The sequence below is a fragment of the Pogona vitticeps genome, chromosome 5 (assembly GCF_051106095.1).
Source record: "Pogona vitticeps strain Pit_001003342236 chromosome 5, PviZW2.1, whole genome shotgun sequence".
Taxonomy (NCBI): Eukaryota; Metazoa; Chordata; class Lepidosauria; order Squamata; family Agamidae; genus Pogona; species Pogona vitticeps.
This window is the reverse complement of record NC_135787.1, coordinates 102,443,412-102,468,149: the sequence shown is the minus strand read 5'-3', so window position 1 is coordinate 102,468,149 and position 24,738 is coordinate 102,443,412. Positions and strand designations below refer to the sequence as shown.

Below are 24,738 nucleotides of genomic sequence, written 5' to 3'. Positions count from 1 at the left end.
GGGCAGACCTGGGGTTGATGTCCTTCCCCTAAACAGTATAAGCAGTGGTCATGGCCGTCAGTGAAGGGTATATTGGCGGCACAGGAAATACATCGCTTGAATTGGCCCGAGGAGGCCATAAACCAGTCAAAACCCCAGAGAGATACAATCAAGGGCAAAACAACTCACAGATCAATGAGAAGTTCAAAAATGGAGAAAGAGCAGGAATCGCTGATTGAACCAAAGGAAAACAAGTCCAGAGATCTTAATCTAAAGAGTATCAAAGCAGTCCGAATCAAGCCGAAAGATCGCTAAAAACGAGGTAACTGAACAAGTCCAAATCGCTAATCAAAAAGGGAAGTAAAACCGTCCGAATCCAGCCAAGAGAGATCGTTATGAATGAGGTATTTAAACAAGTCCAGAGATCGCTGATTGAAAGGGGAAGCCAAATCAGACCGAATCAAGCTGAGAAATCACTATGAATGAAGTAGTTAGTCCGTACAGAAAAGGTGGGAAACGGTAACCAGTCCAAAGTCCAGGCAGGGAACAATGTACAAAAAGTCCAGAAGGCAGAATCAAAGTCAAAGGCAATCTGTTATCAAAGTCGTAGAGAGAATCAAGCAATAAATCGAAATCCGAAACAAGATCGTAACCAGAAGGCGAAAATTAGAAAAGCTCTAGCAAAGAGGTTCCAATCGCGACTGTGGCAAAAAGGAACTGAGGTACACGGGCAGGCAGAGCATGCATGGTAGGGGACAACGTGCTACTAATGTTTCTTATTTAAGCTCTAGAATATTCCGAGGATCCAGCACAATCGCAAGCTAAACTCAGTTGTGTGGATTCACAAAGGCCACGTAAAAGAAAACTCCTATTCTGTATCTGTTTTCTAAAACAGTATCACTTTAATTCTTAGTGTTTCAAAAGGGGCACCTTCTTGCCAGAAAGAAGCTTAGAGGGGATCCAAGAGAATACTGCCTTGCACAGTAGTGTGCATCATATATTATTTGAGGGATATAATATACAGTGGTGCCTCCCAAGACAGGCACCCCGTTTAACGACGAAACCGCATTACGACGAACTTTTTGTGATCGCAAAAGCCATCGCTTTACGATAGTTTCAATGGGGAATTTCACTTTACGATGATTGGTTCCCTGCTTCGGGAACCGATTCTCACAAAATGATGATTTTAAAACAGCTGATCAGTGGTTTCAAAATGGCCACTGCATTTTTAAAAAATGGCTCCCCGCTCTTTTCTGGGATGGATTCCTCGCTTCACAGGCAGTGAAAATGGCTGCCCTATGGAGGATCTTGGCTGGACGGTGAGTTTCAAGCCCCTAGGAACTCATTAAATCGGTTTTAATGCGTTTCTATGGGCTTTTTAATTTCGCATTACGATGTTTTCATTCTACAGCGATTTCACTGGAACAAATTAACGTCGTAATGCGAGGCACCACTGTAAGGCTCTTCTAGGAAGGTCGGAACTTCCACCACTTTGTCTCAGCTGGTCACAAAACAATATGAGGCTTACTGGAATTTGCCTCCAAGCTCTATTTTAAAAGCCACTTCTCTGAGAAACATTCCTGTCAGGAAAACTTCAGATATCTATTTAAAAATATGAAGAAATCCACATCCTTTCTTGCGTTTCTCTTCTCCAACTCCCCCCCCCATGTTGAAAGCTAAACAACAGCCCAATTGGAAATGAAATTAAAAGCTTCTAGCTAGAGCTTTTGACTTTTGGAATGAACTTACACAGTGAAGCACTAATCTCTTCCCCCAGAAACATACTGAGATAAAAAAAAACAAAGCATCCCTCAGGATGGGGCAAAAAAGTCACATGTTCTGTCACTTTTCTAACAGGGACAAGGCAAACATCATATGGATGGCAAGAAAAATATTAGTAACCATTGCAAAATCAGGAACAGTACAAAAAAAATGACACCTGGGAGAGCCTGGGAATAATATACAGTATGATTTTTGATCTGTGCTCAGTGTACATGGGAGTGAAGGTCAACGTCACTCTTGTCTTGCAGTTCACAAAAGAAGACTGCAAAAAACATTTGTATCTACAATTTTATAAAGATGTGGCCCGTTTGACTAAAAAGGCATCTTATAAGAACAGAAAGAAATATCATGTCCATTGAAACAAGATATCTGTGAACTGTCAAAAAGTTCAAGACAGAACCTTCTTAAGCATACAATTCAAGCGGGGACTTCCAGGGAATTGCTTTAAGGACTTTTCATTATTTTACTTGCTATAGGATGGCTGCTTGGTATTTTTCAAGGGATCTGACAAAATATCTTATTCTAAACCCAAAGAGATTCTTTAGATTGTTAGGCTCTGTGTGCACAGACACATGTATATGTTTATGTGTGTGTGTGTATACTTATATATATGGGAGGGTTGTGTGGACAGTGAGTGCATGTATGTATATGCATACATTCATATACAGTGGTGCCCCGCTTGACGACGGTAATCCATTCCAGGAAAATCGCTGTTAAGCGAAATCGTCAAGTGAAAAAAAAACCACTGGAATGCATTGAAAGCCGGTCAATGCGTTCCAATGGGGAAATACCTCATCGTCCAGCGAAGACTGCCCATAGAGAACCGCCGATCAGCTGTTAAAAATTGCTATCTTCCGAAGCAGGGGTCCGGAAAGCAGCCATTTTGCGGAACCCGAAAAATTGTCATATAGCGAACAAACAGTTTGTGAAGCAGGCTCCTAATCAACGTAATGCGGATTTCCCCCACTGGAACCATCGTTTTGCGATTGTAATAGCGATCGCAAAAAAGTCACCATTAAGCGATTCTGACGTCATGCAGGGTAAGCGTCTAGTGAGGCACCACTGTACATGTAAGTACATCTATACACATACCTACTATAGATATCTGTGTACAGAAATACATGAATAGGAAAAGCATTCTGCTTATTGTTGTACCTATTAACTAAAAACGGCTAAATAAAAGAATGAATTATAAAAATAGCAATCAGCATTGCTGCTGCATGGAAAGAGGATACTTCCTGCCTGGGAGGCTCAGAACTGTTTCAAACAGGAGTGGATCTCTACTTGATGTGGCCAGAGAGCAGAATGAAAAGTCTCTCATCAGGTCAAGTAAAGCAAACATCAAATGCAGCCACTACTATGACAAGATGATATTGGTAAAGGCTCCAGTGACTTAAGAGCCTAAGTACTAACTGATTTGTACAACCTTACTCCCAAAGCAAGGCAGACAAACCCACTCCTTGATAACTACTGCTGCTGACAGATAACCCATAATCAACAGGAAAACTATTCCCTTGCCAATACTACATAGGCAATCATACAGCTTTCCTGACTCTCCACTGTTTCCATCAGTTTTGAGACTGAAACACAAGGATCATCCCCAATGTAGCCTTTGTCAATTCATCCCTCTTGAGGCTGTCTACAGCAGAGGTCATCAACCCCTGACCCACAGCCCAGTGCTGGTCCATGGCCTGAGCCGGACCAGGCCGCAGAGACAGACCTCCCGCCCCCCCATGCACTCCCCTCCCCACAGCTGCTTTGCGCGTGCATGCACGCGCCAGCAGAAGCGCTCCATCACCCCTTCACACATGTGCCCGAGCACCCATGTGAAAAGGTAGGCACGCACGCGGGTGGGCGTGCAGGTGGTCCTGTGCATGCGCGAAGGGGTGGGGGAATGCTCACGCCAGTGTGCGGGCACTCCCCCACTGCTTCGCGCATGCACCTGCACGAAGGAGTGGGCAGGTACGCAGGCAGGCGTTCCTGAGCATGCGCGAAGGGGTGGGAGAGCGCTCATGCCGGGGCTGTCAAGAGGGTGCTCCCCCACCGCTTCACGCATTTTCGAAGGGGTGGGCACAGGCGGGCACTCCTACGCATGCACAAAGGGGTAGGGGAGCGCTCACGCCGGTGCTGGTGGATGGGCGCCCCCCACCGCTTCACGCATGCACCCGAGCACGTGTGCACACCTGTGCGCACAAGGGGGTACCCCACCTTCCTCAGAGGCTCAGCCGGTCCGTGGTCCAAAAAAGGTTGGGGACCACAGGTCTACAGGCAGAGTAAAAGGAACTCCCATGGTGATATGAGCCAATAAAACTGGAAATATGAAAACACCCTATCTGCATTGCGGAAGTTGGGTGGAGAAAACTGCACAAACATTCCTCAAGCAGCATTATATACAGAAAACACAAAATCAAGGAGGCCAATGATTTTAGAAGACTCAGCCCCTGCCCGTCTTCAGTTCTACCCTGATATTTACAAGTACCTCAGTCTCTTTCTCTCTCCGCTGATCAAATGTCATCTTTTCTTTATCTGCCTTTTGTTCCCACTGCAGTTTTTCCAGCTGCTGAGTCAATATAGCCACTTTCTTCCTCACCAGTTCTTTCAGCTCCTTGTATTTGCTTATCTGAATGCAAGCACATAAACATGACCAAGTAGGGCAATTAATCACTGTTTGCATCAAAGCTGAAATGTTACCATGCAGTCCTGTACTTCTCCATTTCAAGACCCTGAAGCTTTCATTGGTGCTAATTCCATGCAATTATATCTTAGATTGCATCCTCAAGAGGATGTTATCAATATTTCAAATGAGAGTTCACCAAATATATTCTTACACCAGTGATTCTCGTTCTTCTGGTAAGACACAGAAACAGACTAGGTAAGACTGGAAGTTTTCATAATAATCTCCTTCCCTCAGTCTCCAGCTACTCCTGCAAACAGCCCTGCTTGCCATGGATTATCCAACTCTGGGTATGGTTAGTACAGTATAACCACAGTATCAGGGGGGGGGGTGTTCCAGTTCCAAGCCCCCCCCCCCCCCGTTGCTGGAAAGCGCCAAAATAGAAACCCTATATGGTTCCCTCCAGTGGCAATTTCTGGCAATATAGCTGAGAAACATGTATTTATGAGGTTTTTTATTTAATATTTTTAGGCAGCGATTAAGTTAAACTGTGGGTACTGCTCTCGCAGATACAGCAGTCCTGCTGTAATATATTTCACTGTTGCTCCTAGCCCCAAACCCATTCCCCTTGCTCGCAAGTGACAAGTGTTACACACAAATATATCAATGTTCCCTTGTTGAAAAACAGGTTTTTTGTTTGCCTTATGATGGGACTCAGGCTCCTGGGTAGCGATCAGTGAGATATGTTATGGGTTCAGAAGGCCTGTTTTAACAAATCTCTAAATTTAGCTTAGGACTTATTCACACCATGTTGCCCTCGTCACTATGGAGTTGCTCTTTGCCCTTCTGTAATTTTGTGTTGTAGATCTGAAGAGGGTATCTTGGTATTGATGCCCACACAATTGGGGTGGGGGTATTTGTTGCTGGGTTTAATGGGATGCACTGGGCCCTCCCAGTACTGCCTATCCACACAGAACCAGAATTTTTCCCTGAGGTCTCCCTCCCAACACAGATTGCCACCCCCCTTTAACTACCTTCTCCATCCTTTCCACACCTCCCTCACCTTTTTCCCCCTCCCTCTCTTGTTTTACCTGCCTACACTTCTCACGCCTCCATGTTTCTATGGCAGTGCTTCCTAGTATTTTTATTTTTCAAAATAAATTTTAAAATAATACTTAAAAATTTACAAAGCAAAAGGCAGACAAAGCTGAATCAGTTTTGCCTTCTCCCTGCTTACTTCACTCTCTCCCCCGCTCCTTCCGTCTTTGCTTTGATGATCCCCCCTTCTCAAACCTAGTTTTCTTATTTTTTTTTTTAGTCTTCACTTTTGCACTATGATTTTATATTGCATATCAGGCTTGCCTTCTCTCATTTTTTAAACCATGTACAAGTTTCCCATTTTAGCGACTTTCCAACAATTGCAACCATTATGTCGTTGTAGAGATACATGACTGCTACCCATGGTGGCTGTTAATCAGAACTCCTTCAACATGGCCACCTGTGCAATACTACTTAGATGCCAAAACAATATAATGAAGAAAATAGCATGGCACATCAAAGTGAATATCAATTTTTATGCCAGATTTCTAATTTGCAAACTACAGTGGTGTCTCGTTTGACGGGGATAATTCCTTCTGTTCAAATCGCTGTTATGCAAAATCCTCGTCAAGCGAAATGAAAAAGCCCATTGAAATGCATTGAAAACTGGTTCAATGTGTTCCAATGGGTGAAATACCTCAGCGTTCAGCGAAGATCCTCCATAGGGCGGCCATTTTCTGGTGCCTGTAATGCGAGGAATCTGTCCTAAAGCACAGCAGGCGGCCATTTTGAAACCCAACGATCAGCTGTTTTGATCATCGTTAAGTGAAAAATCGGTTCCCGAAGCAGGGATCCGATCAACGTTAAGTGAAAAAGCCCAGTCAGTCATCGTTTAGCAATCACAAAAAACAATCGTCAAGCGATTTCTTCATCTAATGAGGTAATCGTCAAGCGAGGCACCACTGTATTACAAAGATGCCAGTTTGCTAAGCAGTAGCTCCACAAAAAAATGACATGTCCAGACATGTTACAATGTGCAAGGCACCCACCCTTGGGGTTTCTGGTGACAATGTGAAGAGTGTGTTCTCTCTTAGACCCTACAGGCACCACCAGAGAGTGTTTTGCTCCTTTCTCCTTCCCTACCTGGAGATAGATGGCAAGAGCAAAGCTAGTCCACCAGTAGCCATTATTTGCAGGCATTAGTTTAGTCCCAGTCAGGATTCAGTCAAAACCTGCAAATGCTTGCTGAGTGTTTCACCCTCTTCTTTAGTACCGATGGGAATGGCAAAACATGGAATAATGAAACAAATGCAATCCTAATGAGAATGTTCTGCAAATGTAAACTGTCTGTGTATCCAAGCAGTATCTTACCTTAAGTCCTGCAAGCCTTGGAGAAGGTTGCTCATTAGAGTGAACGGCCCCACTTTATCAAGGCTGACACTCACACTGTAACCCAGGTGGTTCTTGGACTACAATACCCAGAAGCCTTCACCACTACAGTAGCTGTGCTAGCCGTGGTTCTGGGAGTTGCAGTCCAAGAACGTCTGGGTTACCCAAAGCTGGAAACCACGGATTTAAAATGAACTGAAATATACATAGAAAATATTGTCTTGGTCTCATGTTCCCAACTTTAGAATTACTCTGAAGTCAAGGTTTTCAAAATATTCAGTGCAGAGCACCACTGCAACAAATGCATTACTGAAAATGATAACCTTTTGATGAGTTAAAATACATATTTGTAACTAGTAAAAACTTGAACACCCTGTATACATTTTGGTTTGTCTTCAAACGTACCTGGTTCTCTTCTAGCAACACATCGCTTTCTCCATGCACTGTCTCCTCTTCAATCTTTTTCTCAAATGCTCTATAGGCTTTATCAATGTCAGACAGTTCCGTCTGCAGTTCTTTTCTGTTTCCTTCTTGCTTAGCCAGTTCTTTCATATGATCTTTCAAGGCTTTCTTAGCTGTATCTACTTTTTTAATCTGATGAGAGGTTCTCTCCTTTGCTTTAATATACTGAGGCCTTTTTTGACTCAGCAGAATTTCCAGAGACCTGAACAGAGGATATATCAGTCACTTTCCAATGAAGTTGTTTCACATCTCAAAACACAGTGGACTCGAAGTCAAGGAAGGCAAGGAAGGAAGCCAGAATGGGGTTGTATCATAGTGCTGGGCATCATCTGGATATGGGATATGTCACTTATGTTTAGGAGACTTAAGCAACATATGCATTATGATATAATCCACAGAATGATCTTCTGCTTTAGTACATCCTAACTCTGCTGGCATGGGAATCTGGCATTTTAACCCTAGGCTGGTGCTACAGATGGGGGGCAGGTATGTTACTGTAAGTTACCATGGCAACTGAGTGTCTTACCAACTGTCTACACAAATCACCTCCCTTCCCCTTTACTGAAGAGATCTCTTCAGATGGACAGCGGACTATGAGAGGGTAGTTATGATGGTACCCCCAGGGTAGTATCTGCGAGGAATAAAGGGTTTGGGACCATGCAATGAATGCTGTGTTGCCGCCATGCCACCCTACTGATTTGCTGTAAGGTGGCACAGTATGTTCCCACTGCTGGTAACCTCATTCCTTTTATTCGATCTGAGCTGAACACAAGAAATGCCACATTTTTTCTGCACATTTCATAAAAAATCTTTGTCAGAAAAAAAACAAGTAGTGGGCATCAGCTGCCTGAAGACAGACACAACCAGAACTGGAACGTGAAGTAACAATTAAGTTACAACAGAAGGAAATGGGATAATTCCAGGAACATCCATCATGTAACTTCTGACACAGAACGCCCATGCCAATGTATTTCCCTAATACTTAAACACTTACTTTATTTCTTTTTCAATATGCTGCTGGTTTCTAATTAATATTCCAAGAGCTTTTTTCTTGGCCTTTACAGTGTCTTCAGCATGAGAAACAACAGTCTTTTTATCATCAATCTTCATGTTTTTTGCAGACAATTTACTGTTAAGAAGGTTAATTTTTTGTTCATTGTGATACATCTGGAAAAGTTGCAGCTGCGTCTTACATTCTTGCACCTCTTGCAATAATATCTGGTAACGTTCAGCCTGTAGATAACCATATTACTGGCAGTTAACATACATGCAAAAATATATAAAACAATATATTTAGAATGGAGATGTGTCTGATCACATGCAAGCTCTATATGAAAAGATAAACCCTGGACAATCACGATTCTTGCAAGAAGGAGCACTCTGTCTGTGTGGCTTAGAACACAGAGTAATAGCAGAAAGGGGGAAATGCAGGGCAGCCCAAAACCCCAACCTCCCCCCCCCCCGGTGATTCTATTCATCTGAGCCACAGCTGAATGGGGTTCTTGTAGAAGCCATAGTTGGGTCTTTTCTAGAGGGGCTTAAAATGGGTGCAGCTTTTTTACAGATCCAACCAGAACTATATGGGAGGAGCTTGTGGGTTCAAGGTCTTATGTTGCTCCTGATCTGGGTTATGTACATGGTGGAGTTTAAGTATTTTCTCTTATCTCAAAAATGTTATTTATGGATTCATTTATTTTAAATGGTAGTGAAATTGACAAGAGGGATAAAATTTACATTTAAAGGAAGAAATTATGATTCAAGTTATACTTCCAAAAGTAAGAAAACTCAGCCACGGGTCATGCAGTTCAATAGGCTTAGTCCTTGATAAAAACATGTTTTTCCCCTATAGGAATTAAAACAGCAGAGCTACAGTTGTGTTCAAAATTATTCAACCCCCAATGCTGTAAAGGGGTTTAGGGACTATAGTGTACATTTGGAATTGTATTCAGAATGAAATCCTACAAGGACGTTTTAAAGAACCAAATGCAACTAAAATAACATCAATTGTTTATGTAATACAGTAGTAAATGTTTCTTTTGTGGTTTCTTCATTGCCACAATTATTCAACCCCTTAAAGACTACCACTCTGAAGAAGAGAGGTTCATTCAGGTGTTTTCGATCAGGTATTGAAAACACCTGTGGATGTCACCGAGCACCAATCAAGCATAATAAGCACCAATTAGGCAGCTTTAAAATGACTGTGATACTCAGCTCCTTCTAGACATTTACTGGTGTGGTTACAAACATGGTGAAGTCAAGAGAATGGTCCAGGAAGACAAGAGAAGAGGTGATTTGTCTTCACAGGAAGGGCAATGGCTATAAGAAGATTGCAAAGAAGTTAAACATACCAAGAGACACCATAGGAAGCATCATTCGCAAATTCAAGGCAAAGGGCACTGTTGAAATGCTACCTGGTCGTGGAAGAAAGAAGATGCTGACTTCGACTGCTGTGCGCTACCTAAAGCGTAGAGTGGTGAAAAGTCCCCGTGTGACTGCTGAGGAACTGAAAAAAGATTTGTCAGATGTGGGTATAGAAGTTTCAGCTCAGACAATAAGGCGCACACTGCGTAATGAAGGTCTCCATGCCAGAACCCCCAGGCGCACCCCCTTGCTGTCTCCCAAGAATAAGAAGAGTCGACTGCAGTATGCCAAAAGTCATGTGGGCAAACCACAAAAGTTGTGGGATAGTGTTCTGTGGACTGATGAAACAAAATTAGAACTGTTTGGGCCCATGGATCAACGCTATGTTTGGAGGAGGAAAAACAAGGTATATGACGAAAAGAACACCTTGCCTACTGTGAAGCATGGCGGAGGGTCAATAATGCTTTGGGGCTGTTTTGCTTCTGCAGGTACAGGGAAGCTTCAGCGTGTACAAGGTACCATGAATTCTCTTCAGTACCAGGAGATATTGGATGAAAATGTGATGCAGTCCGTCACACACCTGAGGCTTGGGAGATGTTGGACCTTTCAACAGGACAATGATCCCAAGCATACCTCCAAGTCCACTAGAGCATGGTTGCAGAGGAAAGGCTGGAACATTTTGGAGTGGCCATCGCAGTCACCAGACTTAAATCCGATTGAGAACCTCTGGTGGGACTTAAAGAAAGCAGTTGCAGTGCGCAAGCCTAAGAATTTGACTGAACTGGAGGCTTTTGCCCATGAAGAATGGGCGAAGATACCCGTAGATCACTGCAAGACACTTGTGTCAAGCTATGCTTCACGTTTAAAAGCTGTTATAACTGTAAAAGGATGTTGTACTAAGTACTAAGATTGAATGTCACTTGGGGGTTGAATAAAAACTAATAATGATGTGAGCACAGAAAAGACATTTGTGGTTATTTCATTATAAACTTAAGGTTATATTTCTCTGACCTACAAGTGCCTCTTTCATGTAAATGTAAGCAAGATGACTGAATGATCAAAATCAATGTCAAAATGGCCAAAACATTCAATTTCAGTGGGGGTTGAATAATTTTGAACACAAATGTAACCTCTTGTTAGAGCTTCATAGCACATTAGTTAAACTGCAGCCAAAACTTTGTTCATGACCCGGGTTCAATCCCAGGTAACTGGCTCGATGTTCACTCAGCCTTCCATCTTTCCAAGGTTGGCAAATGGAGTACTGTACCCAGTTTGCGGGAGGGGGAATGTGTAACCTGCATAATTACATTCTAAACCACACAGGGAGTGTCTTTAGTGCTATGAAGCGGCATATAAGTAGCAAGCAGCTTTTTGCATTTTATTGGTAAAGTAGGTAAGATACAAAAGTTGTGTATCAATGTGCCCAAGTAGAGAAGTTGGATCTGTAGTCTGAATTCTTGAACATTTTAAGAACATTTCAACTATGCCTTTTTGCTTTAAACCTCTTTTGGGAATAGCTCATATTAGCTATATCTGAATAATAAATTATTTCAAATACTGGGATCTAAATTAAGACTTTCCACTGAAAACAAAGAAACTTTTTTAAAAACATGTAATGCCTCAGACTGACCTATAAACCCAAAACATTATTGTTAAAAAGTGCACAAAACCTCTTTAATTGTTCAGTGTTGCTCTCTCAATTACCTCCTCCTTCTCTAACTTAGCACGTTTGCGCTCAACTGCAACATTTTTCTTCTTGTTGTAACTGAATTGAGCATCTTCCTCTGCTTTTTGCATATTCTTCTTTTTTTCTACATATTCAGCAGCTAGTTCCCCTGAATTACTAATCTGTTCAAAAAGCTGAGTTCTTTCCTTAGGTTTCTTCATAGCAATGGTTTCCACCTCACCCTAAAATAAAGTAGTAAAAACTACAAAATTACAACCTACTGAAACTGAGGCAAAACCTTGTCATCAGAAACAAAATAGGTTATCAATAATCAAAGGAAATATTCAGCCCAGACATCACATCAGACAATGATTAAGGAAACTGAGGTATTCACTGATAGACAAATGGATTCAATATCGCCTAAACCAGACATGGCATGAGACAAGTTAATAAACTATGGTTTGGAATAAATGTCTGAACTGAGGAACCACAATCATGGCTGTTACACCTTCTCCAGAGGCTCTTGCACTACGGAAATGAGACCATTAAAAATGGGAAGCTAAAGCTAAAACAGAGAACCAGCTCTCAGCTGCAGTTCACCAGTATGTACACTTTGTTCAAAATCACATTTAGAACACATAGTTAATACAAGCCACTGTATCATGTAACATCTGAGTTGACTGAATTTTTTTTAAAAAATTAACTTTATTTAATTATTATCCAATGGAACCTATTAAACCAAAATATAAATATTTAGAAACAACATCAGTACCAACTTTATAAACAAGATACTTTATTAAAGTGTTCTGTTCTTTGACCCATCCGGTTCCCACCCCCTTCTTTTTGAGAATCCTGAGTAAAAAGACTTCTGGAGAAGACTTTTTTTGGGAACATTTATCATCCACCCTGTACTGTATCATGGCCACATTATTTCCATTCTGCAACAGAATCAAAGAGAAGAGTTAAGGGGTGGGCCCAACAAAATGACAGCATAAAATTAAGCAGAGACACAGTCATCTTTTGTATTCATTTGGGACATTTTGCCCAGTTTAAACAAAATGTGAAATATTTAATCATATTTAAATAAAATACAGACATTTATTTAGAGAGGGGTAGTTCACTTCAGGTATTATTTACAGGGTCAGAAAAGGGTTCCTCGTCCTCTTACCAAACCAACTGTTTTTCAGTTGCAAGATTAGTCTAAGAGCCACACTTGTTCACTCTACATGCTAGAGTTCGGGCATGTTGTTTTCTACTTCAGGGCCACGTTTCTTTATGAATGAGCTCCAGGTGACCTTCTGTGAAGCTGGACCCTCACAAAAGGTAAGGCTAAAGCTTCAGTAAACAGAGTCACTTAGATGGCATGATGAGATACAGCAGTAGGAACACGTTGGAAACAGTAAAAATGGTTGCTCTGCTGGATGTGATTTCATTTCAAGTGACCCTTCTGTGCACACATGACCCAGAGAGAGAGAGAGAGATCCTGAGAAGGTATATGTTAAACAAGAATACAATGCGATTTAAATGCATTGCTCAGTGTAATGGCTGGATAAATGTGTCACGTATGGCCACTACGTTCATCTAGCACCAGTTCTTCCAAGATACTAGGCCTGAAATTCAGAAGTCAGTACAGTACCAACTAGAGGAGGTCTTTGAATCAGTGGAATTTGCAGAGGAGCTGATTCACCAAATTCCCACTGATTCAATGGGTCTTCTCTAATTCAGTCTGTCCTATGTCATTCCTAAGAATACTACAGAGACCTCTGGCATGGGGGTAGTCTTAATTTCTAATATATGAATAATAAACATTTACCTGAAAAACCAAGCAATTCCTTGCTTTAGCAAGTATACCAATATCACCAAGTTCTTTTATATATACGGATCGGTTGACAACAGTGCCATTGACAAGAAACTCAGATCCACTGCCTGGTTCAGAAGAAACCACAGAATTAGCATACATTTTAAGAAATACAGTCGTGCCCCGCATTACAACTGCCCCGCATTATGACAAAACCGCATTATGATGATCTTTTCGCGATTGCAATTGCGATCGCAAAATGATGGTCTGAATAGGGTTTTTTGCTTTGTGATGATTGGTTCCCTGCTTCGGGAACTGATTCCTCGCAAAACGACGATTTTCGGACAGCCACTGGGTAAATAAAATGGCTCCCCGCTGTTTTCTGGGACGGATTCCTCGCTGCACAGGCACAAAAAATGGCCGCCGTATGGAGGATCTTTGCTGGACGGTGAGTTTCCAGCCCACTGGAACGCATTAAAGGTGTTTCAATGCGTTTCAATGGGCTTTTTATTTCCGCATTACGTTTTCGTTCTACAACGATTTCGCTGAAACAAATTAACGTAATGCGAGGCACCACTGTATACAACTAATCAAGTTATATCAACAGTCCCAATATCTGACAAATAAATTCCAAATATATTTTCACTGCAATACCCGCTATCTGCAGGCTATCTGCAGATTCCTTCTTGTTATGTCCTCCTGTGGTCAATAGAGGGAAACATGGCTCTTAGCTACTTTTGTACACCAAATACAAACTAATTTTGCCCAACCCGTACACAATGGGAAGCTAGAAACGCACTTCTAATCAGTGGGAAGTAAACCAGTTAGCAAATTGTTGACTTCTCTCTTCCTGAAAAGGCTGGATGAAACAATAAAAGTCTAAAGCCACCCCAGAGAAGCCAAACTCCTCAGAATCAGGACCTGCAGTAAAAAGGCCTCTCTCATTCACCAACAGACTTAAGAGAATGACTGACAACCTCTTAAATTCTTGAGTGAAGTCCTCACCTTGCAAACACTGACATTCTGCAGGCAGAGAATAGCAGTACAGCCTGGGGGAGCGTCATCACAATTGTTCTTCATTTGATTACCATATTATGTACCCTTTCCCTCTGAAAATAAGACTTAAGCTGAAAATAAGCCCTAGTTAAATGAAACCCCACCATCCACCATTGTGCAGCAACCAGAAGAAGAAGTGACTGTATTTGAATAATCCCCTGAAAATAAGCCCTAATGCGTTTTTTGGAGCAAAAATTAATATAAGACCCTGTCTCATTTTCAGGGAAACAGGGTCACTTACCTTTGATTATTTACATACTCCCTCTAACCACAGGAAAACAGTGTCATATTCTATACTACATTCATAAAATTGAAAAGATTACATAAATTCTCTCAACACTAGTGGGCAAACTGAAACCCTGGAGCTTATTGCAGCCCCTTGCAGCTTTTACACACTTATCTAGACTCCTCTGCCAAAAATTGCACAAAATAACACTACTGTACTACTACTATTACTACTAGGAGATGGAATTCATCCTTGCAACAGAGTGCAGGGCTTAAAAAGGTAAAGGTAAAGGTTCCCCTTAACAATTTTTGTCCAGTCGTGTCCGACCCTAGGGGGCGGCGCTCATCCCGCTCTTCAAGCCATAGAGCCAGTGTTTGTCCGAAGACAATCTTTCCGTGGTCACATGGCCAGTGTGATTTAGACACGGAACGCTGTTTACCTTCCCACCGAGATGGTACCTATTTATCTACTCGCATTTGCATGCTTTCGAACCGCTAGGTTGGCGGGAGCTGGGACAAGCGACAGGCGCTCACTCCGTCGCGTGGATTCGATCTTACAACTGCTTGGTCTTCTGACCCTGCAGCACAGGCTTCTGCGGTTTAGCCCACAGCGCCACCACGTCCCTGATGTGCAGGGCTTAACTGTATCAAAAATATCAACTATTTAAGAACAAAAGTGGACTTACAGCTCCTGTGAGTTTTGTCCTTTCAATTTTTTTTTCAGTTTTGACAGCCCATGTGAATCCAGAGGATTCTGGGATAGAAAATTGGTTCCTGAACTGCCAAATTTTCCCACACTTACTTTACAAAATGATTGGGGTAATCAGATTGTGTCAGTCTTGTATCACTCTGAAGCCTTTGCTTCTTACTCATACTTGCTTACTTCATTCTCAGCCCAGAAAAGCCATAGTTAGTAAATACATTTTATTTAACTACGCAAATCAACATACACTGTTCTACATAATTAACGTCATCTATATTCTAAACTGCGCACACAATTAGAAAAAGCTTACTCACCTTGAATGATTCTTGAAAATATCATTCGAGGTGAGTAAACTTTTTCTAATTATTGTGTGCGCGGTTTAGAAAATAGATGACGTTAATTATGTAGAACAGTGTATGTTGATTTGTGTAATTATTTATACGTCTGTGATTTTATCATGATTTTACTTGATCATATTTGTATTTTAAACAATTGTGACGGCTTTTAGCCAATACAATAAACTTGAACTGAGACTACTCACCTCGAATGATTCTTGAAAATATCTTCTCTTGCCCATTTTCTTCACAGTACACCATTTTGACACTTGCAGTTGATGAAACTGGCTTTCCTACATGTGCCCCATGTATCAGTTCCTGAATGCGTTTCACTCTCAAATTATATATCTTCTCTCCCATTACAAAACTAAGAGCATCCATTACATTTGACTTCCCTTCAATTATACAAAAAATTTTTTTACATTCTAACACATTTTAATTAACTACATGTATCAATATTTTAAATTCAAACATGATTTAAGGGCCACTTAAAGAACCTCCTTCTCAAACCACCATATTGCTATTGACTGACAGCTTTCTGGGCTTGCTCAGATCTAACACTAAACTAGTTTGTTTGTTTATTTAATAAATAAATAAGCTGTGTATTCTGAAAACAAGATTAACCTCTCCCTAGCCTTGTACGCTCTTCTTCCTGCACAACGGTCCCAAGGAGGAATCTGGTTTTTGCTTCCGTATCATACTATGTCAACTGAATCCTGATAAAGTGTGATGAATAGTTTAATGAAACAAGCTGTCTTGAAATAATTGCTAAAGTTTCCAACACACTAAAATAGCCCTGCTTCTTGCCCAAAAAGCTTACAAATACAAATGCATCCATTCTGCCTTGATCAATGATAGGATTGTTATCTAATTAAGAACATCTCACATTCACTATATTAATTATATTAAACTTACATTAACATTTAACTTACGAAACATAAATCCAAAATGCCAGTTTTTTTAAAGGAAGAAGGAAAATCCTCTGCTTGGAAAACATATAAATATTTCCCACACTGGGCATGGTAATATTAAATCAAAATAGATCTCAACATAAATTAGTATTAAACATAGGAAGGAACAATAAAAAGATTTAGAAACATTCTTTATAAAAGGAGGGCACATAAATAGTTATAATGCTGGCCCATTAAAAGAAATGGAGGAAAGGTCTTTCTTTTCAGCCTGAAATATATAGGGATCCACCTCTCTGCCGAGTACTGAAGCACTCACTGCAGCTCTAGAAATTTATAATTTACCTACAGATTAATGTACTAGTTATTACTATATATGGATAAGTTTTACACACCAAGACTGAAAATAGCAAGCTTTTTTATTATTATTCATTTCCCATTAGGTAAGGGAAGATCATAGGGAAGAGGATTAGGATCAGGGTATTGGGGTAAATAAAAAAATACAGAATGTGATAGAGAACAGTATATATAATTATTACATTTGTCTATATGTTTTCTTACTAAGCTTACTTCACTTTTCTTACCATTTTTTCTAAGCCTTTAAAATCTAAAATTATATCTTATACAGTATTTTCTTTCTCATAATTTTAACCTAGCAGCTGCAAACTTGATATAAATTATCCTCAGATTTGTCCCACCCTAACAGTCCTATGATTCTAAAACACAAGTAGAAGATTTGCATTTTGAAAAGTTACATAACTATACAAAATGATTCTTTCAGGTTCTGATCTGCAAAGGCATTACTGGAGAACAAAAAGACTTAAAGATATCATTATTTTAAAATTAGTACAGAGTGCTGTCTGTACTGAAAGAGGGGATCAGGGAGAGAAATGGCAGATTGCCACGGAATTCCAATGCCCAGACAGTTCTTGCCAACTAGGCTGTGTAATAGAGCTAACAGTTTTCAGCCTAGTGACATCAGTTCTGTGGAATTCCACTTACTGAAATCAGTATGTGCCTTTAATTTAACTGTTTAAACCTTGACTTTGTTTTAACTGTACAGTGGTGCCTCGCTTAACGAGCACCCGGCTGAGCGATGAAATCGCTTAACGAGGGGCTCTGGGCCATCGCTGGAGCATTCGCTCAGCGATGGCCCCTATGGCGTTTTTTCGCTTTGCGATATTCGCTAAGCGATTCGCTTAGCGAATATCGCATAACGAAGGGGGGGAGAACAGCTGATCGGCGGTTCCAAAATGGCCACCGGAAGGTCCGCGCCGCATTTTCGTGCCCTTCCCTCGCTTACCGAGGGCGCGAAAATGGCGGTGCTATGGAGGAACATCGCTTAACGGTGAGTCTTAAACCCATAGGAACGCATTGAACGAAGTTAAATGCGTTTCTATGGCTTTTTAAATTCCGTTTAGTGATGTTTCGCTATAGCGAAGGTTAATCCGGAACGGATTAACCTTGCTATGCGAGGCACCACTGTACTTTTTATTCCCTATTACTCTAAACCACCTCAAGTCACTTTCTAAGGAGAGTACCAGGATATATTCAATAAAGAAATGGAGGGGAAATTTGAAACGCTACTTGCTAGCAATCCAGTGGCTCATTTTTTCCTCCACATGGTAAGCAGGGAAGCTGCCCTGACTCCAGTGCTGTCAACAGCAGCAGGAAGACTCTGAGTACTGCCCAGCCTGCAGGTCAAGCATAGCTCCATGTCCTTTTTTAATATGAAGATTCGCATTAAAATAGGCCCGGAAAAAGGAACCGGGCCTTCTTGGCGGTGGCTCCTCGCCTCTGGAACAATCTGCTTCCGGAGATTCACACTGCACCCTCGCTGGGTACTTTTAAAAATCAATTAAAAACATGGATGTATAGGCAGGCCTTCCCCCCAGTCAATTCCTGACCCTCTTCCCTTCTTTTTCTATTTGATTTATTGTTGTATTTTTCCCATCTTGCAGAATAACTTGTTATAATTTTTTCTTTATATATATTTGTTATGTTTTATGTTGTAAGCCGCCTAGAGTGGTCAAAATGACCAGATTGCGGGGGGGGGTATAAAATAAATAAATAAAATAAACATGAGAAATGGGCAATTTCACATCTGTTTTCAGATAATTCACAGTAAAAAAAACTTACTGTGGGTTATCTGAAACATGTAGTTCCAGCCACTTATCTGAAGAGTCTGGGATTGCTTTCCCTATAACAATTTGCCCTCAAAATGATAATTCTAATTAGTTTATAAAGTACTATTAATCATTTCAGGTAAGTGGGCCTACATTCAACCCACTGGATTTTTGAAATTATATTTCATTTTTGAAACAATGTTAGCTGCCCAAATAGCATACAGCAGCACACCAGAAAAACACATTCCAAAAAATCAGCAAAAGCAGAAATGTATAACCATATATGAGACTTCTAGGTTGCGAGAAGTGTTGTTGGGAAGGTATCAAATAATCAATATATATATAAATGATGAGAGAGAGATGCTGATCAGTCTGATGACCAGAAAGTGGCATACCTATGGACCAATTGTTCTCACATTACCTGAACCATTTGGGCCAATGACACAAGTGAATTTCTTGAATGGTCCAATGTTTTGTTGCCCCCGCCATGACTTAAAATTCTCTACCACCAACAGCTTTAAGTATCCCATCTGTGGAGGAGCAAAGGAATGCTGTCATAATTAACATGAAATTTGACCAAGGAACGGGCTTTTGAAACACAAAATCTAAATAATTCACCTCTGATTATTACACAAAATTTAACTTTCAAAATAGTAACTAATAATGGCTATAATTTGAATAGTAACAAAAAGGCAGATTAAATAGGATTTAGGCCTAATCCAGAATGGTTTGTCCATCAGTTACTTAAAAAAAACCCTACTATCTAAAAAGATACCAGCAATTGAGCTATCAGGCTCAATTTTCCTCATGAAAACTGTCATATCCTCATGTCATAACATATTCTCACAATATCATCATATTATATCCTAATGAAACATTACATTAAAAGGCCATATAAAAGCCCGGCTAGATGAGACGAACAATATTTCAGATCCTGTTTCCAGCAACAGCTAACTAGATGTCTATACAGTGCCCTGAAGTTTGTAGAGCTGAAAACAAATTGTCTTCTCCCTTTTCTCCACTGACTAGCATTTACAGTGGACTCTTGACTTACAGACGGCTTGACTTACAGACTTTTTGAGTTACAGACTTCTCTGGCCGCAAAATTTAGGTTTGACTTGCACACTGAGAATTGACTTACAGACCAGAAAAAAACCAAAATGGAACAAAAATGGCCTGTTACGGGATTAATCGGTTTTCAATGCACTGTAGGTCAATGGAGACTTGACTTACAGACTTTTTGACTTGAGAACCGCCTTCCAATACGGATCAAGTTCTCAAGTCAAGACCCCACTGTAAAAGATTATTGCCTCTGAACATGGGAGTCCGGTTACAGTCCACTAATATGCTAATTTACTGTCTTATTAATGCACCAGTCTATAAACCATTATAGGTAAATCCCAAATAGAAATAAAAAGTTAAAAAAGCAAAAAACATGGTGACACCTAAAGACCAGCTTTTGTATTTTTAAATGTGAGTTTCATAGACAGGTCTATTTCACCAAACATGCTCTTAAACCTGATGAAGTGGACTTGTCCGTGAAAGCTCACATTAAAAAATATGTAAGTTAGTCTTTAGGATACCATCTGGCTTGTCTTTTTTAGAAAAAAAACTTTTTATTTCTATTTTGCTTTACTTATAACTCTTGGACTAGCGCAGCTATCCCTCCTACAATCCATAAAGCATTACTAATTAATATATCATAGATTTGTACACCCTATCAGTCATTAAACTGCCTATTAATAAGGGGCCAAATAAAGCTCAAATAATTATTTTACAGTGCTGAAAAAAAATTTTTTTAAAGATCGGATCTTTATCAAATGGATATTCAACTGGCGCTAATCCACACGAATCTGCCCGCAGGGTACTCATTTTAACCGGATCAAAACAAACTACGAAATAAATTCCATCCCCAAAATAACTTAAAACATCCATGTGAGGGGAGGGGGGGGGGGACAGAGACGAAACGCCTTCCCTCCGAAATCGAGCACGGACGGCCAGAAGCTTTTCGCCTCGGAGTCGCCCAATATCATTCGCCCCTTCCCCAAGGTAAGAGAGGTCCAGAGGCCACGCCCCCTCGACCAACCCCGCCCACTCAGAGTCCTGGAGCAAACATGAGGTAGAGGAAATGTCGCGAGAGTTCCAACGGGGGGGGAGAGAGAAGGAAAGGGGGAGGACGCGGCGCGAGGCTGGCAGGCTTACTCGAGGTTGTGGGCGGGGCTTCTGTCTTGATGGGCGGAAGAGAGCGTCTTACGTCACCTCGATTTGGAGGGTTCCCTAAAATAGGGAGGCGACGGCACGTCGTCGAAAGTTAATTTTTCTGGATTCTCGCGAGGAGGCAGACATCTGCCAATCATCTTTCCTCTACCTCTACCGTTAAGTGGAAGGGACGGCGCCTCCCTCCACCTCAGTCCCCTCAAAAGATGGGTGGCGTGTAATTCCGAGGGCTGGCGACCTGGAATGTTTTAACTCTGTGCATCGGAGGGCTACGTACCTCAGGGAGCTTCCGCCTCGCCTCGCCTCTGCTAGGGCACCTACCAGAGTTCCCTTTGGTAGGCTAAGTGAAGAGACGGAAGCTGCTTGTCTATGGCATTTGAAGCATTCACTTCGGGACTACCATGCAAAATGAACTGGTTCCTAGGGGATAAATAACTGAACTGGGAGTTCCTCCATTTGGTAGCGCGTGTTTTTAGTTCGGCAGGGCTTTCTCTCATGACTATCGTGCATTTACTATATAAGACCAGCCCTCAAAAGATCAAGCGAAAGTAGCTTGTGAGCTGTTACAGGTCCGCTCCTTAAACGACTGCCGTTCAGGTCGGCCCAACTCCCCTTATGGAGCCGTTTGTCTCTCCCGGACTAACTCAGCATCGAAGTCCTATCAAAAGGCGAAAGGGCAGCCAGGCAGAACTGCCGGTAGAAAGTGAGCGGGGAGGCCGTGTTCAGCCCAGGCGCTGGCCGTTAACCACCTCTGGGCACCGAATGGTGGCGGAGCCGACGCCCTAGAGATCCCCCCTCTAAGGTGCTTTAAAGATCAGGCGGGCACAGAAGTGCCTTTCCTAGTTTTTGCCGTCTAACACGAGTGGCCGCGAGCATCAGAAAGCTCGCGAGACTTTGTCAACGAGGGCTCGGAACCGGTCTGGAAGACCAGGAAGGAGGCGGGACTAATAGGGAACGGCGGCCGTTGCGGGGGGCGGGGCCTGCGTTCCTTAGCAACCCTGTGTTGTTGATAGAACAGCCGCTGGAGCTGTCGTGCTTTAGTCACTGGATAACGTTTAGTGGAAGCCCCTCATTCCCTTTCCCCGCGCGGGCTGCCCCGCACCAACGTCCCGCTCACAGACCTCCTGCCTTAAACCGAAATTATTTAGCTGCCTCAGGAAACTAGCTGCATTCGCCATGCGGAGGCGTAACCTGGACCCCAACCAGCAAGACCTGGCCGAGGCCGCCGCGCTTCAGCGGAGGCGCTATCGGGACCTACAGAGGCAAAGCCGAGTGTTTGACGCCAGACTCAGGACCATTGGTGTAAGAGGGCCCTTTCTAAACCATTACGAGAAATGTGTGGGTGAGGGTTCCCGGTATTTTGCTGTCAGGACGGGGTATAAACGCTGCACCGTCAGCAGAACTTCTTCAAGCATTTGTTTCCTTTCATATCGTATTATTTATATACTGTTTTTAACAGCAGAAATTCTAAATATGGCCGTATAATTATCTTCTCAAACAGAGGGGTCATTTTTCAAAGATCGTTAAATCTAAATGTCGATTTGAATATTACTGTATATGGTTAAACCGATAAAGAACAGTTCTTGCCCGTTGGAACTATATGCCCTGTAACTGATCTTGTATCCTTTGTAACTGATCGTGGAGACTCCCTCCCAAATGTTGCATATCGGCACCAAATAAGATTGGTCCCAGACCTCTGAAGATGATAACTCCTATAATGATCAGGATCTCTTTTGTCTAAAATGCCTAAAATCAAAACATCATCAAATGCAAATATGCAATTTATGTGTCCACTCAAATGTACCCCATTACTCATAGTGGGAGTAATTACAAGTTTTTTTTTAAGTACCTTTAAGTCAGAACTGACTTACAGTGATCCTGACAGAGCTTTCAAATGAGATATTTAAAGAGTGCTTTTACCAGTTCCACAACTCCAGTAAGTTTCCATGACACTGGTATTTCCCACTACAAACATGTTAATAATAGAAGTACCCTTACAAGTTTGTGTAGAGCAGAATTCAGTATGGACACCTGGAGCTGGAGAGGGCTTCCCTGAAACATATAAACGTATAATTATTATGTGAAACTTGAAGCCATTTTGGAAAGTTTTTGAACACAGATACCCCTACTCACATGCCAACAATTTTACTGCACAAGTTCTCACTGACTGGAAACTTTCTCATGTGTCCAGTTGTATATGTAAAAGAAATGTTAGATAATCTAGATCCATGTGTACATAACAGTTTCAAGCTTATGCCTTCAGCTCATAGACTAAATTGATGTCCTTCTAATTCCTATCCCATATCTAATGTAGAAAAGGGTCAGGTAAGATTTAGAAAAATTACACATTCACTGGATTGTTTCTAAATACTGTGCTTCTAAGAATATATATTACACAGGAGTCAATCTTCTGCAGCTTCAGTAATCAATTAAAGTAAAAGACTTCTGTTTCTGAATGAGTACTGTAGTTATGTTTTGTTTCTCTTTACTACAGATTGACAAGGAAGCTTTGGATACCCAAATCAAAGACAGAAAGATCCAAGAAGCAACTCAGAGGGCATGTGATGAATCAATTGGTATCTTTTAAAGCAACAAGTTTTAATACAGCAATTTATCAGACAGCTACCATCATTTGTAGTCTTATTCATCAAATTGTATAGTTCTCCTGTAGTTATGATTTTGGTCTTATTGTTCAACTATAGTCTTGCTTTGGCACTTTCTTCTTTCACTAAAAGTCATTTTGAGTCATTGCTGCTTTCTGCCAGTAAGATGGTGTCATCTGCATATTTTGAAATATCTTTCCCCCATTTTTCACTCCGTCTCGATCTAGCCCAGCTCTTTGTATAACATGTTCTGTGTATACATTGAACAGATAATGAGATAAAATGCACCCATGCTTTGCCTGTAAAAAGACTATTCTGTTTTTCCATATTCTGTTCTAACAGTTGCTTCCTTTCTCATGATCCACATGGTCAAAGAACTTAAAATTCTAGTGTCTATAAAACATAGACTGATCTTCTTCTGAAATACTTTGGCACTCTCCAGTGACCAGCGGATGTCTGCAATATGATCTTGAGTGTCTCTTCATTTTCAGAATCCATCTTGAACACCAGGCTTTTCTCACTCCATATGAAGTTGAAGGCTTTGTTGCAACATCTTGAGCACCCTTTGCTTGCATGGAAAATTAGAGCAATGGTCCTTTAGTTACTGCACTCCCTGGCATCTTCTTTCTTGAGTATTGGAATAATATATATTGAGCATTTCCAGTCTATGGGCCATTGTGTCAGGATCTGCAGATGAAGCCTTGTTGTAGGGATTGGCAGATGAAACCTAGTTGTTGGGATCTGCAGATGAAACCTTGTTGTAGGGATCTGCAGATGAAGTCTAGTTGTAGGGATCTGCAGATGAAGCCTTTCCCCCCTCTTGACCAGCAAGGAGAAAGGAAGAGGCGAGCACTCGAGTGTGTGTTTCAGGGCGGGATCCGGATGAACAAAACAGCATGCTGTGTAGCATGCTGTTCAGTGGGAAATCCTCCTATCTGTCGCCGCGCCCCCCTTTTATTGTTCTCTACTACCTTTGCACTAGTTAACCAGTGACCATTCTAAACACAGGCAGATAATATCCTGAATACACAAGTATGGTAAACAGAGGGGCCGGTAAACAGAGGCACGTAAATCCTAAATACACAAGCAGGGTAAACATTCCTGAATACAGAGCAGGGTAAACATAGACAGATAACACTCTAAATACACAAGTAAGTTGATACAATTTACCCAGAGACAGGTAATTATCCTAGATACCGAAGCAGGTTAATGAATCATCCTTACTGGAAGCAACCACACTGTATACGTGATTTGCGCGCTTAGCACAATGTCTGCTATAGCCACAGATATATACATTGTAAAAGCATACAATTTCCCCACACATTGTTTTCTTTTTTGAATTTGTTGGCATTTTCTTATTAGGATTTTTATAGATTCTGTCTCTAGCTTGAAAGAGTTCTATTGGCATTCCATCTACTTATGATGATTTATTTATTTCTCGTGCCTTCACAGCAGTTTCACGTCATTTTTTAGAAT

At 41.4% G+C, this 24,738-nt stretch overlaps 2 protein-coding genes across 14 annotated transcripts in view; one reads left to right on the top strand and one right to left on the bottom strand.

The window, feature by feature from the left end:
* Nucleotides 1-20,539, bottom strand: part of SMC1B (structural maintenance of chromosomes 1B) — a 73,188-nt gene extending 52,649 nt beyond the window's left edge. For 7 of the 10 annotated variants that reach the window (XR_013545616.1, XR_013545615.1, XM_078394160.1 and 4 more), the window contains exons 1-8: nucleotides 20,420-20,536; nucleotides 18,864-18,974; nucleotides 15,615-15,803; nucleotides 13,105-13,217; nucleotides 11,330-11,533; nucleotides 8,259-8,497; nucleotides 7,208-7,466; nucleotides 4,241-4,381 (exon numbers count right to left, since the gene is read on the bottom strand). Coding sequence is in view for 8 of the 10 variants with exons in the window: in XM_078394160.1 (XP_078250286.1) it covers nucleotides 4,241-4,381; nucleotides 7,208-7,466; nucleotides 8,259-8,497; nucleotides 11,330-11,533; nucleotides 13,105-13,217; nucleotides 15,615-15,803; nucleotides 18,864-18,972 (1,254 nt within the window). In the remaining 2 variants the exon portion in view is untranslated. Of the gene's footprint in view, nucleotides 1-4,240; nucleotides 4,382-7,207; nucleotides 7,467-8,258; nucleotides 8,498-11,329; nucleotides 11,534-13,104; nucleotides 13,218-14,094; nucleotides 15,416-15,614; nucleotides 15,804-18,863; nucleotides 18,975-20,419 lie in introns of those variants that run through there. The other 3 variants (XM_078394162.1, XM_078394164.1, XM_073000886.2) reach the window with 3 other exon arrangements.
* Nucleotides 20,540-20,841: 302 nt separating this feature from the next.
* RIBC2 (RIB43A domain with coiled-coils 2) overlaps nucleotides 20,842-24,738 on the top strand; it is a 35,789-nt gene continuing 31,892 nt past the window's right edge. Inside the window, exons 1-2 of one of the 4 annotated variants that reach the window (XM_078394168.1) lie at nucleotides 20,842-21,961; nucleotides 23,154-23,235. In XM_078394168.1, coding sequence (XP_078250294.1) covers nucleotides 21,836-21,961; nucleotides 23,154-23,235 — 208 coding nt within the window. In that variant the 5' untranslated portion in view covers nucleotides 20,842-21,835. Of the gene's footprint in view, nucleotides 21,962-23,153; nucleotides 23,236-24,738 lie in introns of those variants that run through there. The other 3 variants (XM_020804001.3, XM_020803998.3, XM_073000889.2) reach the window with 3 other exon arrangements.